Source organism: Octopus bimaculoides, chromosome 5 (genome assembly GCF_046866305.1).
Source record: "Octopus bimaculoides isolate indiv1 chromosome 5, ASM4686630v1, whole genome shotgun sequence".
Lineage (NCBI taxonomy): Eukaryota > Metazoa > Mollusca > Cephalopoda > Octopoda > Octopodidae > Octopus > Octopus bimaculoides.
Genome location: NC_142932.1, coordinates 48,200,904 through 48,216,240, shown reverse-complemented (window position 1 = coordinate 48,216,240; position 15,337 = coordinate 48,200,904). Strand labels below are relative to the sequence as shown.

The 15,337-nt window shown below is 38.2% G+C and overlaps 1 protein-coding gene across 1 annotated transcript; it reads left to right on the top strand.

Annotated features, from left to right (window-relative positions):
• Positions 1 to 14,329: 14,329 nt before the first annotated feature.
• Positions 14,330 to 14,821, top strand: LOC149135509 (protein ZBED8-like). Its single transcript, XM_089353071.1, has one exon. It carries the CDS (start codon positions 14,330 to 14,332, stop codon positions 14,819 to 14,821), a length of 492 nt encoding a protein of 163 aa, XP_089209197.1.
• Positions 14,822 to 15,337: the final 516 nt, after the last annotated feature.

Below are 15,337 nucleotides of genomic sequence, written 5' to 3'. Positions count from 1 at the left end.
TATATATATATATATATATATATATAGTAGAAAAATAAAAAGAAAGTTCTTGGTACAGTTTTATATATTTGAAAAAATGATTACAGAGAGTGACTCTGGTATGAGTTTCAAGCTTCAAATAGCCGTTTTCGTATATTTGTACCCCAGTGTCACTTTGATGACATACGCTACTCTCTCGCTTAATAATAGGGCAAGGCAAGATCTAGGAAAAATTGAGCAATGGTTAAGAGAAAACTGGAAAAATGGGGAAAAGACCGACCGAGAAAAATTAGAGAAGAAATATGAAATACGGAAGAACGGGTTTGATGCAGTAATAGAGCAGTTAAAAAAAGAGGATCATGGCTGAAAGTCAGGAGATTAGAAGGTTTGTGAATAGAAAGAAGCAGTTTGAGGAGAACAGATTGTTCAAAAATAACCCGAAGCAATTCTTCCGAACGTTAGAAGGAGACAATGGGGAAAATATTGCTCCTGATGCAAATCAAGCCAAGGAGTTCTGGAGTGGATTATAGGGAAACAATGAGGTGCATAAAAGGGATACAATGTGAATAGGAACTATCAAGACAGAATTACAAGGAGGAAAGAAACAAAGGAATATTGTCATAAGCATGGGTGATGTGAAAGAACAAGTGGATAAAGTGCCTAACTGGAAAGCCTCCGGACTAGAAGGGATTCATGGCTTCTGGCTGAAGAGATGCCATGCGATGCATGAAAGACTAGCAGCCCAATTGAATGGGTGTGTCCAGAAAGGTACAGTCCCTGCGGTGATGGTGACTGGGAGGATAACACTTGTAATGAAGGATAGAAGAATGGGGAATATTGTGGGAAACTACCGTCCCATAGCATGCCTAAACATAATCTGGAAGATACTCACTGGAATATGTGCGGCAAAGACATACACTTTCCTGGCACAGGAAGAATTACTACCAAAGGAACAAAAAGGATGTAGGAAGAGTTGAGTTCCCAGGGTACCAAGGATTACCTGGTCATCGATAAAACAGTTTTGCGGCATTGTAAAAAGCATCATACAAACATGTCTGTTGCTTGGAACGACTTTAAGAAGGCATATGATATGATGCCTTATTCTTGGATCGTTGAACTCCTGCAGATGTTTGGTGTTGCTGACAACATCACAAATTCTGTGGCGCGTAGCATGAAAGAGTGGAAAAGCAAATTGTACTCAAGTAATGTATTCCTTGGAGAAGTTAATATTAAAAGGTGAATCTTCCAAGGTGACTCATTTTCTCCGTTACTTTTTGTAATTGCACTAATACCCATAACAATGACACTTTAGGAAAGTTAAGATGGTTTACCGATGTGGAAAGAAAGGCCCATCTTTGAACTATCTTCTGTTTATGGATGACCTGAAATTGTTTGAGAAATCTGAAAAACAGCTAGATTCCTTAACCAAAACAGTCCAGAAGTCTGGTAGGGACATCGGTATGGAATTTGGGATTACCAAATGCTCAGTACTTAATATCAAAAGAAGGAAGAAAGCAGCCTGCAGAGGACTGCGGTTGCCATCAGGAGAGACCATGGGTGAACTCGATGGTAGTGGGTATAGATATTTATTGATTTTGGAGCTGGATGACATTCTACACAGAGAAATGAAAGTCAAGGTCAGCGAGGCGTATCAAAAAAAGAGTGAAGATGGTGTTGAAATCCAACCTGAATGCCAAAACTTTGATTACCGCAATGAATATCTGGGCAGTTGCGGTGGTCAGACATAGTGCATCCATCCTCAAATGGACTAAGGAGGAAATATCAACACTGGATTGAAGGACGAGAAAGCTGATGACGCTGCATGGGGCGCTACACCCTAAAGCAAACGTAAACAGACTGTATATGAAAAGAATGAATGGTGGCAGAGGACTAATTAGTTTAGACCATTGTATAAGGAGTGAAAGGAGAACGCTTGCCGAGTATTTGATAAATAGTGATGAAGACCTGCTGCAATATGACGCGAAAGATATGGATGTAAATGCAGATGAAATGATGGGCAAGGAAGAGTTTAACCAAATAGCTGAGGAGAAGAGAAAAGAAGACTTTCTTGAAATGAGAATGCATGGACAATTTGAAAGGAATACACAAGACATTAATGGTAATGCAGCATTGTGGACATGGCTGGAGCGAGGTGATTTGAAGCGTACCACCGAAAGCCTGATCATTGCTGCAAAAGACCAGGCTTTCGCTAGTGGTGATCGGAGCGTTGGGCTCAATCCCATTGAAATTTCAAAACTTCTTAAGGCAACTGGAAATCCCATGCAAGATTGATGTCTTGTAAAAAGCAGCTTTATTGGGCACAGTGCACATCTTAAGGAAAGTATTATCTGTCTGAAGTCCTTGTTGTGACTTGACAGTTGACCATGTGTTAAGAGGAACCCTTTAGGGTTTGAATAATTCAACTCTGGAAATATGTTTGTTTCGTTCAACATCCTTAAACAAACTTTATTCGGGGACCTTTTGAGTGGGATGGGCAACTCGACCTGAATAAAATTCTAACTGGGCCCCACCTTCAAGGTCATGTACAGTTTATCTTGATATGAGATTACCATGTTGCGTACATACGGTTGTGATGCATGTGCCTGGTGAAACCTTGTCAGTTGGGTGATCATAATGGATATATTGGGCTTCGTATATTTGTACCCAACGTCACTTTGATAGCATGCATTGTTCTCTCACTCAAGAAGAAGAAGAAGAAGAAGAAGAAGAAGAAGAAGAAGAAGAAGAAGAAGAAGAAGAAGAAGAAGAAGAAGAAGAAGAAATTAAGACAGATAACATGACCAGAACGAACATATTGAAAAAAGCTTAGATCATCTATTTGGGAATAAAGGTAGGTCTTGTACCAAACTTTAAAAGAGGACATGCACCGAAAGAGTTTGAGTGAAAATGAAGGATAAATCAATCAATGAACGAACTACGAAAGCATATCAACATCCTGGGAGGAAAGAAAAAGGTGAAATCAAGAATGAGAAATATCAGGTACTAGAATGTAGGTATACGACGAAGAAATAGGATGAAGATATAAGATGAAGAAAAGGATGAAGATAGGATAAAGAAAAATATATAGGATGAAGAAAAAGAGCTGAAACAAATACTGTAGGCTAAAGTAAAAATAACAAGAAGAAATATGACCAAAAAATGAACAATATAAAATCAATAGATCGTTCCAACAGAATCAGAAAAAGGCTTATCAGTAGCTGAATGGAAAAGTTAACAGCAATGAGAAACCTGATGCTGAAGAAAGAGGGAGCTTTTGCAGTAACATCAGGGATAACGGAAAGGACCATTAGAAAGATGCTGAATGGTTGAAGAATTTAACATCTGGGGAAAATGGAGTAAAAGAGAATGGTATAAGGATAACAAGTGAAATGGTGACCGAGCAGGCAACAAAGATTCCAAACTGGAAATGTCAAGCTCCGGATGTGGTGCAGATGTATAGGGTGAAAAATTCCCCAAAATAACACTAAAGAATAGCTGTGCAAATGATCGACAACGGAATGGAAATTTCGAAATGGATGACATCGGGGTAAACGGTTCTTTGCTAAAAGTCCCTGGTAAAAGCAATACAGTGGGTAATTACAGCCAATTTCTTACCCAACCCTGATGCGGACACTGGAAGTTGGTGACAGAAATAATATCTAATTGTGTGTATGACTTCCTTGAAATGAATTACAAGTTTCCAATGGAACAGAAGGGATACAAGAGGAAAACCCGAGGGACAAAAGACCAACTTTTGATAGTAAAAATGGTGCTGAAGAAAAGACTAACTAATCTGGGTATGATGTGGATCGATTATAAGAAAGCTTATGATATGATCCCCCATCCTTGGAGTTTATAAAGTCAGACAGATATTATGGAAAGTGACATCAGGGTACACTTTAAAAATTAGAGAAAAGGTGAATCACCTCTTGTATATGGATGAGTTAAAGATTTTCTGTAAGAGTGAGCGTGAAAAAAATGGTTTAGTTTCAACAGTGCAGATATTCAGTAACGACATCGGGATGGAGTGTGGTGTGCTTATCCTAAAAAAGGGGAAAGTAACGTCATTTGATGGTGTGGAACTTCCCAACGATGAGAGAATTAAGGATGTTGATGTGAATGGATACAAATATCTGGGTGCTTTGGAGTACGACAAAATCAAGGAGAGTGAAATGAAGGAAACCTTTAAGCAAGAATACCTCAGGAGAACCAAGTTAGTTATGAAGGGAAAACTCAGTAAACAGAACAAGATCAGAGCAATGAATACATGGACTGCTTCTCTAATGCGATATGGCGCATGTATTGTTAGATGGGCAAAGAACAAGCTTGAGGAAATGGATACAAAGACCAGGGAAATGATAAGAAACAAGGAACTGCACTCTAACAGCAATGTCAATAGGTTGCATGTGTCTAAAAACAAGGGAGAGAGATGCAAGAGTTGTGTTGTCCTTGAGGAAAACAGCCTGAGGTGGTACGCCAAACAGCAGATTGAACCTTTGGTTGTTGCTGTTCAAAACAGCAACACGATACCTAGTGGAAATGTGACACACCTAAACGAATTTAAGAAACAAGGTGGAGAACAAAGATTGAACAACTGGAAAGTGAAAGCGATGCATAGCCAATATCTTAGAGAAATGGAAGGGAAAGACGACCAACATCTGGAGGTGTCAAATGAAAAGTGATGCACTGAGACATTAATTTGCAGGGCTCAGGAACAAACTTTGTGAGCTAATTGCCCCAAGTTACAAATAGATAAGAGTTTTGAATCGCCCCTTTGTAAGATGTCTGACAAAAAATGAAACAGTCTCACATATTGTGAGTGTAGCAAATTCGCTACAAATTGGCTACAAAAGACGGTATGATAATGTATCTTGATATGTTCAATGGAGATTGTGTGAGAAGTATGGTCTTGAAAGGACATTGAAATAGTACAAGCATAAGCCAGAAGGTGTCACCGAGAAAAATGAGTATAAGATCATGTGCGATTTTACGATCCAGTGATTCAGTAATTATGCACGAAGAAAAGACATTGTTGTAGTTGATAAAATGATGAAGAAAACCAAGATCACAGATATTGCCATATGTGGGGGTATACGGGTGGATGATAAAGAACTGGAAAAGCTTGAGAATTATAAGTCACTTAAAGATGAGATTGCACGAATGTGGGCAGTGAAATTAGTAACTGCCATCCCAGTTGTTGTATTGGTACTAGGAGAATTAACAACCAGGCTTGAGAAATTTGTTGGGGAAATTGAGATTGACATGAGAGTAGAACTCGGATTTTGAGACTGGTACTTGAATGTTAAGTATCATAGAAGAACATGTTTTACAAAATTAGCCGGAACAAGTGAAATCGCGAGCTCTGGGAAGTGGAATATACAAACTGTTGTAATAATAGTAATATAACAGATAGCATGTTAGAAGGGAGGAGTAGAACACTAAAAGGAGGAGGAATTGAATCTGAAAGGCACAATAGATCCTCAAGCATAAAAAAGTTTAAGGGCAGTCATATACAACAGCACTAACTAAAACAGAATATTTTATCTATTAAAATGATATGTAAAAAACATTAACCACTCAAATATTTCAAGGGAGATGTAATGAAGAGAACAATTCTGTACCCACAAAATTAGTTAGGGTCAAATCCTCGGTGTTTAGAGAATCTGTCCAGAAACTGGTTGTATTAACGACCAGACCACAGAAGTGCGACGAAACTGTTTGTCAGTTTCTAGTAAGCAATATTAATAATAAATCAAAGTGAACGAGACAGCTTTGTGTTCTTAAACAGTAAAAATTACTCTATACATGTGTGTAAGTGTGTGTGTATGTGTGTGTGTCTGTGTGTGTGTCTGTGTGTCTGTGTGTGTGTCTGTCTGTCTGTGTGTGTCTGTGTGCTTAGTTCTGTCTTTTGATGGAAGACATGTTTTGTCTGATTCAATTCAGATCTACAATCCTTGAGGCTCTAAATGTAGCTTTAGATACCGATTCTCTCATTTTTTTTTTTTTGTTACTAGTAAATTCTAACCTTTTAAAAGATTAAGACGTGATAGTATTTCATGATAATTTATAAAGTGGTGCTTTGCTGTTATCGAATACTTACAGACGCATACCTACCTACATACATACATACATACATACATACATACATACATACATACATACATACATACATGCATACGTACGTACGTATGTATGTATATGTGTGTATATATATGTGTGTGCATGTATATATACGCACTTCTTTGTGTGTGTATATGTGTAAATGATTAGGTTTTATGTACTAAGTACGAATGACACTAAAAATAAGATAACTCTATACTGTAATTAAAATAAATATTTAACTGATGTACCTAAAAGTACAAACCGCTCGTAGTTGCTGGCGGTTTCTTATGCCGATTCTTCAGACTGCGATAAAAATTGGAGTAATACTGTATTTACACGTTTTCCTCTGGATGTAGGTGATTGTGAATAAAGTGAAACGCTTTGGTGGAAGGTTTCTTTGATTAAATTGAAAAGTGGTGAGTCATTTCTTTGTTGGAATTGCGCACGGCTTTGACACTAACGATTAGCTATGCGATTTGATTGGTTAAAAAAAAGACATGTGTCATTTGTTTGTTGTCGAAAGGTGTTTCGACCTGGTCTTGAGAAGCAAGGTGTCTTTATCGTGCATCTTTTATTTGTTTCAGTGATTGGACTATGACCATGCTGGAGCACCACCTTGAAGGGTTTTAGCAGAACGAATCGACCCCAGGACTACCGATTTTTTTTCTTTTTGCTGAACCGCTAATTTACGAGGATGTAAACAACCCAATACTTGTTTAAAGCGGTGGTGGGCGGACAGACAAACAATGTGACACAACCCAATTAATTTTCGGCGATGAGAAAGTGAGAACTGTAACTGATGTTTCATACGTCTGCCATCAAGGGCACTATTAGTAAAAGTGGGATCGAACCTGTATTGCAAGTACGTTTCCCCAGAAATTTACTACCTGTTATACGATACGCTCAGTCTATCTAAGGTCCGAAAGTCGATTGAGGTTGTTTATCATTTTTTTTTTTCAATCTACGGAGAAATGGCTAAATTAAACTTGTTTATTTATCTGCTATGTAGGTTACATATATTATATCATAGCTTAATACTATATGGACTGAGATCTCCGTTGACCGTCCCTTGATATTAAATAAAACGGTAACACTTACAGTATGCAAATTAGTAGCTCCAGCTACCGTAATTATTGAGTATATAAACAGATTGGCTGCTAGATTGATGTACACGCCTCAAATAAGATTCGAAAATCGGGATCTTTTTTAAAACGGGGGCCACATTTTTCATTAACGAAACACTTTGAAACTTGGAACACTGGTAGAATGTGTCATATAAAACATCTTTTTCTCTTAGTCTTCTTAAAAAAAAAAAGAAATCCCTAAGTTATTCCATGTTAAAGTTGTCGTATTTCTGTAACTTCAACCAATCACTGACGTCCATTCAGCCGATATACATTAAGTGCCGACTACATAAACAAACGATTCTGAAACAATTCTATCGGTGATAGGGTTAGGGTTAGGGTTAGAGTTAGGGTTAGGGTAAAACAGCAAATTTAAAAAGAAAAAAGCAAATAAAACAAAAAAAAAAAGAAAATGAAAAAAGCAAATTTAAAATGAAAAAAGCAAATAAAACGAAGCTATGGCTTAATCAGCCAAAGGAGTAAATGTAAACAACTGAATACTTGTCAGTGATTGGTTGAAATTATCGAAATAAGACAATTTTTTACATGAAATAAATTCGAATACAAAAATATTTTTCTGTTCTATAACACAAAATAGATAAGTATACGAAGTTTGAAAGTCTTTCGGTACCAAAAACACTACGTAAAACATTAATGAAAAATGTGGCCCCCGTTTTAAAAAAGATCCGAAAATCGATAAAATTTGATCATCGTTTTTTTTTGTTTTGTTTTTTTGTTTTTTTCAATCTACGGAGAAATACCTGAATAAGCCCTGTTTATTCATTTTTTTATATAGGTTATATATCATATAGAAATTTCAAATTCTCAAAATAATTCCTTAACCTAGATTCTTGGGATCGAAAGTGTTTCGGATTTTTTAAAAATGTAATTTCATTCCGAAATGGACGTACATCTGCCTTTATAAAAGACCCTAGTCTAAACATATTATTCATTTACATTTCTTCACAGATATATCTCAAGAGTAAGTTTTATATCACCTGTATCTCTTGTATCAACTATCGGATATTATTATACACCGCTGGTCACAATGCATTTCCAATTCTTTTTTCATTGCATCCTTCTTGGCCCAAATCATGGCCCAAATCATTTAATTACATCATCCACCCATCGTTGTGGAGACCTTCCAAGTAGACTTTTCCGTTATTTTCGATATCACTCGGCATCTGTGCAGGTCTAACTGTTGTTTGTACCTCGCCACATGTTCGGCCCATCGGAACTTGTGCTTTCGGCATTCTGCGATCATGTCGTTTACTCTGCTCCGTTCTCACATTACCTCATTTCGTATGTGCTCTCGCAATGATATTCCTAGCGGAGATCTTTACATGGCCCTTTGCATCCTAGCGAATCGATGTACTGTCCGTTTCGTACAGCCACGTCACGCTTGCTCGTAAGAGCACAGCGCAGGTAGAGCAGTGCCGAAACCACTGATTGGTGAAACCACAATTTTTAATTAAGTTTGGTATATATAAATTTGGTGTGTACATGTATATATGCCCTAACTCTTCGAAACGCCAGTGTTTTAATGGTGGCAGCTGATGAAGGATATGTTCTCTATGTGTCCTGCTTGTTTTTGTACCTTGTTTATCATTTTGTCTGGGGTTTTTTGCAACGTCATGTACCCAGATATGTATGTACATGTATATGAAGGTATGTACATACATGTACATATATATGCATATACTCATATATTGTTAACATATATATATATATATATATATATATATATATATATATATATATATATATATATATATATATATATATTCTTTTATTATTTTATTCTTTTATTCTGTTGCAGGGTGGGCTAGATAGGAGGAACGTCTTGGAAAAATTCACAAAATCATTAATTTTATCTGCAAACAAATTTTATTGACATCAATGTGTTTGTATTGAATTAGCGTTAGTCAAAATCAAGTGTGGAAAACAACATCCGTCATGTGGTGTCCGTTTCCATTGATGCATTTCTGAAGGCGTTCTTGGAAGTTGGTCTCCACTCTCTCCAGTATCCAGCATTGCTCTGTCGATTTGGGCCACTTCCACGTAAATAGCTTCCTTCAAGTCGTCCAATATACGGGACTTATGCGCATACACACGTGTCTTGATGTTTCCCCACAAGAAATAATCACCCATGGGCAAATCAGGGGACTGAGTGGGATGGGATGGGAGGCAAGGAATGTCAGCAAACCTGGAAATGAGGTAGTCACCGAAGAGAGGGCGAAGGACGTCCATTGATGCTCTGGCTGTGTGGGTTGTCGCCCCATCCTGCTGAAACCACATACGTCGAATAGGCATACGTTTTTGTCATAATTCAGTGCAAAGAAGTTTTTTATCATCTCGATGTAACGCTCAGAGTTCACAGCAACAGCATTTCTATTATTGTCTTCAAAACAGTAAGGACCAATGACGACAGCTTTTCCATCAGCACACCAGACCGTCACTTTGGGGCTGTGCCAGTGGTCTTTCGTACGGTTCTCTCGGATTTTCAAGAGCCCAATAACAACAGTTCTGTTAATTCACCATGCCATTAAGATGAAAATGAGCTTCCTCATTCATTAACAAAATGAGGTTGTCATTTGCCTCAAAAATTGCTTCCATCTGAGGTGCGAAGTTAAGCCGCTGTGCATAGTCCCATGGTTTCAACTGTTGCCCAATGACCAATTTTTACGGGTGGAAATGTAGGTCTTCGTGCAAAATACGCCTTACCTATTGATTACCAATGCCAAGTACAGTAGAATGCCTCCGAGCAGAACGATTCGGACTCCGTATCAAAGCTTGTCTAATACGTTCTACATTTTCTTACGTTGGGTGAATGCACTTCGTACACGAGGAGCACTAATGAATAGGAGACCGGTGGGGGCGCCACGAACGTATTCTTGTGGCAGAGTCCGAGGTTATAGTTCATCGTCATTCTATATTGGAAATCTATCATTGTGCTCCAGATATACTAGTTTTTACGCATGCAAGACAAGACATAATGGTGATTACAGATTTTCTTTAATTGTAGTAAGTTTGACACACAGCTGTTTCCAGTAGTCATTATAGGTTCGTTATTGATAAGTTTACCCAATTGATCGGTTGACAAAGATTGAGCAAATGTAAGTATTTTAATTTTCCCATTAAGATCGTTGCTGCTTCGGTGGACAAGAAGGCATGAGCGTTGAGAATAAGTAAAGCAACACATAGGTAGTGGTTTCAAATCTCTTCCAGAAATTACACACACGCATATACACACACACACACACATATATATACACATATGTATGTATGTATATATATATATATATATAAGCAAAGTAGCCAATAAGAGATCTAGTTAAATATTTTTATTTAAGCAACAAAATTTCTCTCTTTTAAACGGGACACACGCGTCAGGTACGTATAAAAACAAATTGGCGTATTAATATTAGTGATGTACGCATGTATATATATATATACGTATGTATGTATAAAAAGTAATGTTTGTTACCACTTCAGCGTGACTCTTCCTTACAGAACTATGCAACTACATTTTAACCACAGGAAAACAACTTTTCCAGCTGGTTAACGACACACAGCCTGTGTCTGACAGCAGATACAGGTTGTGTGTCGTTAACCAGCTAGAGAAGGTGGTTTCCAGAGGTTAAAGTGTAGTAACATAGTTCTGTATGGAACAGTAACGCTGAAGTGGCAACAAACATTACTTTTTAGTATCGTTACTACTTGCATCTCTTATAGAGATTTTAGAACTAGCTATTTTGCTTATGTGTATATGTGTGTGTATATGTATATATATATATATGTGTGTGTGTGTGTGTGTGTGTATCTGTCTGTGTGCGTATGCATGCATGTGTTTGTACGTACGTATGTATGTATGTATGTATGTTTGCATGTATGATTCTGTGCAAGTAAGTACAACATTGTGACAGTGTACTGAAATAAGACATAAAACCATAAATAAGCTATGTTATGTGAGTAGCATATTTCAAATTTATCATCTTTCAGATCAACTGTGCAGTTGTTTATATTTTGGTCTGAATTGCTTTACTGGATATAAAATTTGTACGTTTGGCTATTATGCTTTATGTAACCGCAATCATCCAGCTGAATGGTGCAACATGGCTACGAAATCTGATCCAAAAGTATCTGGACTAGTGCTATAAATAGAAAACTGCGACATATGTCAATTCAGCATTTTATTTCCATTGAGGGAAGCATTCCTGAAACTCCTTTTTCAAGAAAGCAGCTGCCTCATTGCATTCTCTTGGATTTCCTCAACGTCTTGAAATCTTGTCGGGGACTTCCATTGCGAAGACTGAGCCTTGGTCTCGGGCTCAATGAATAAAGTTAGACATATATTAGGTGCGGATTATGTATGCTGATGAAAGAGGTAAAACAAGATGGTGTGACCTACCACATAACTTCTGAGTACTGTAAGCAATTTTCCATGACTATTTGTTAACAGACTGTGATATTTTGGCTTCGGCGTCTCATCTGTCTTCGCTTTCCGTGTTCAAATTCTGCTGCGATCGACTTTGCCTTTTTATCCTTTCGGGGTCGATGAAATAGTACCAGTTACGCTCTGGAGTCGATGTAATCGATTATCCCCCTCCCTCAAAATTTCAGGCATTGTATCTGTAGTAGAAAGTATTATTAGTAACAATTATTGTGCCTAGCGGACTTATGCTCATCCGGCTCCCATATGTACGACACTTTCTCTCTCAACCGTTACACTGCCGCATTAGATACGGGACAACTTTTTTATACATTTAAAAACTTTTTGTAAAAAGTGCATCTTTTGCCGGCAAATATGGTACTCTTTTACTCTTTTACTTGTTTCAGTCGTTTGACTGCGGCCATGCTGGAGCACCGCCTTTAGTCGAGCAAATCGACCCCAGGACTTATTCTTTGGAAACCTAGTACTTATTCTATCGGTCTCTTTTGTCGAACTGCTAAGTTACGGGGACGTAAACACACCAGCATCGGTTGTCAAGCGATGTGGGGGGGGGGACAAACACAGACGCACAAACACACACACATATACATATATATACATATATACGACGGGCTTCTTTCAGTTTCCGTCTACCAAATCCACTCACAAGGCTTTGGTCGGCCCGAGGCTATAGCAGAAGACACTTGCCCAAGGTGCCACGCAGTGGGACTGAACCCGAAACCATGTGGTTGGTAAGCAAGTTACTTACCACATAGCCACTCCTGCGCCTACATAAAAATATCATTGAAGTTTTCTGTCTTCATCGTACATATCCAAAATTAGTTAAAATAGCGGAATACTTTGCTTAAGCTAAATAGAATGTGATGTTAAACAAGCAAGAATCGGAACTAGTTGTAAAAAATCATTTAGTGAGCGGGGTTGGGATCTTTTTAAAACATTTTAGTTAAGAGGGAAGGCATTCCCATTATTTTTCCCATAGCCTCCGAGACTGGGGGAAGGGAAAACTATTTTTCAAACCGGAGACCTAGTGTGAATGCATGCAACAGTGTGGATCTTGTTAATAGCGCTCAAGGTACCATTTGGTGGATTTATTTCGGGTGATATATCAGACCTACCATCTAAGTGTGGAGGCGCAATGGCCCAGTGGTTAGGGAAGCGGACTCGCGATCATAAGATCGCGGTTTTGATTCCCAGACCGGGCGTTGTGAGTGTTTATTGAGCGAAAACACCTAAAAGCTCCACGAGGCTACGGTAGGGGATGGTGGCGAACCCTGCTGTACTCTTTCACCACAACTTTCTCTCACTCTAACTTCCTGTTTCTGTTGTGCCTGTAATTCAAAGGGTCAGCCTTGTCACACTCTGTGTCACGCTGAATATCCCCGAGAACTACGTTAAGGGTACACGTGTCTGTGGAGTGCTCAGCCACCTGTACATTAATTTCACGAGCAGGCTGTTCCGTTGATCTGATCAACTGGAACCCTCGACGTCGTAAGCGACTGAGTGCCAACAAAATCATTTAAGTTATTCATGGCGGGATTTGAACTCAGAACGCAAAGTACTGTAACAAATGCCGTAAGGAATTCTGCCCAATGATCTTACCATAGCAACAGACACATCCCTGTCCATTACCTCTTAACATCCTATGAAAAATTCTATAAGTGTAATGATTCTGCTATAGAACAGAAACAAATAATGGAATAAAGGATCAATGTATCTTATCTACATTAGAGAGTTCCTTACTTCCATCAAAATGAATCTTAATAAGGTCATTATGGTTCTTGTGATATCGTGCGTTTCAGGACTGGCTGGCTAACGCTGTCTTGTGTGGTCCTGTGACTTACAGAGATTTAAGAGTTAATTATACAAAACTGAAATCGATTAACTGGATCAGGCAAAAAACATGTCCGTGCAATTACAATACGGGCAAACAGCAACGAACTGCGTCGCACAGCATAGAACAAAACTTGACAGGAAAACATTACCTAACAAGCGCTGGCATGGCTGTGTGGATAAGAAGCTCGCTTTGCAACCACGTGGTTTCGGGATCAGTTCCACTGTGCGGCACCTTAGACAAGTGTCTTCTACTATACCTTTGTCCACCAGCGCCTTATCAGTGAATTTGTTAGATAAGAACTATCTAGAAGCTCGCTGTATATATGTATAAGTATGTGTTTGTGTTAATGTTTGTTTCCCACTTCGCTTAACAACCGGTGTTCGTTTTTTTACGTCCGCATAACGTAGCGTTTCGGCCAAAGACACCGATAGAATAAGTGACAGATTTAAAAATATAAGTACTGGGGTCGATTTGTTCAACTTAAACCTTTCGAGGCGGTGCCTAGCATGCTCGCAGTCCAATGAACAACATATTTAACAGTCAAAAGAGGAACAAGGAAAAACGTTTTAGCAAAGAAAGATGTCCATCAAATAGAACAAAGCATGTATGTACGATGATACAGAAAGAGAGAAAATATGCGGCGTCTATAGCAGCATAAGTCTATTCTCCGGAACAGTCACTAGTGAGGCAAAGTTAAGAAATGTAAATAGTTTGAGACAATTTCTTCGGTCAATGGACCGATCTGGAGGTTTTGTCAACCGTTATGCATAAAAACTCGATTACATTATGAAGAAGATGCTACTTAGTAATAACACGATTTTTTGACACATTGCTGAAATGGCCAACGATGTCAAACATCAACTTATCAATATTCTCCAGCATTCTGAATTTTCTATACAAGTGGATGAGTCAACTTTTGTGGACAATCAATGTTTGATGTTGGTATATGTTCAGTATTTCAGCGAAGACCTTCGGCCTTGTGAGGAAATGCTGTTCACAGAGAAATTGCCGCTTGATTCGAAAGGTGCAACTATTTTTCACAGTCTCAAGTCTTTCCTTTTTGAACATAATATCCCACTCAATAATATTCTTACATGTGCATCTGATGGGGCCCCTTCACTGATAGGAAGATGCAAAGGTTTTTCATCTCTCCAAAAGCGTGAAATTTCCCACCAGATGCTAACTGTTCATTGCTTGGCACACCGGGAGTATTTAATGGCAAACAATATGAATGGTAGATTGAATGATGCGCTACAGTTAGTTATCAAGAGTGTGAATAAACTGAAGTCCAGTCCTTGTCTGATCGAATTTTCCGTCAACTCTGTCTGAGAAATGATGAGGACTATACTACACTCTTATACCATACCGAAATGCGGTGGCTGTCAAAAGGAAACTGTGTTTTACGCTTTGTTAAACTGTTTCATATATTCATATCTTTCTTTGAAGATACTCCACTATCCACTTCATTGATGGTTGCAAGGTGCGATATCTTTTTTCTTCGTGATATATTCACAAAATTATATGATTCGAATATGTTATTGCAAGGAAACAGAAAAACTCTCGGTGATTGTAAATCATTTACCACTACCTTCATTTCAAAATTGGTGCTGTATATGACGAACATTTCAAAACGTCAATTCCATCAATTTCCACAACTTGATTCTTTGAAAGATGAATTGGTTTATGAGGATTTAACTACATATCGCAAATATTTACAATCATTGCACGATGACATGATGGAGCGATTTCAAGAAGTTATTGCGCTGAATATTCCAAATTAGTATAGCAATCCGGTTGAGGTCGCTGCAGTCAATTGTAAGGATGACGTTCAAGCGGAATTGATAG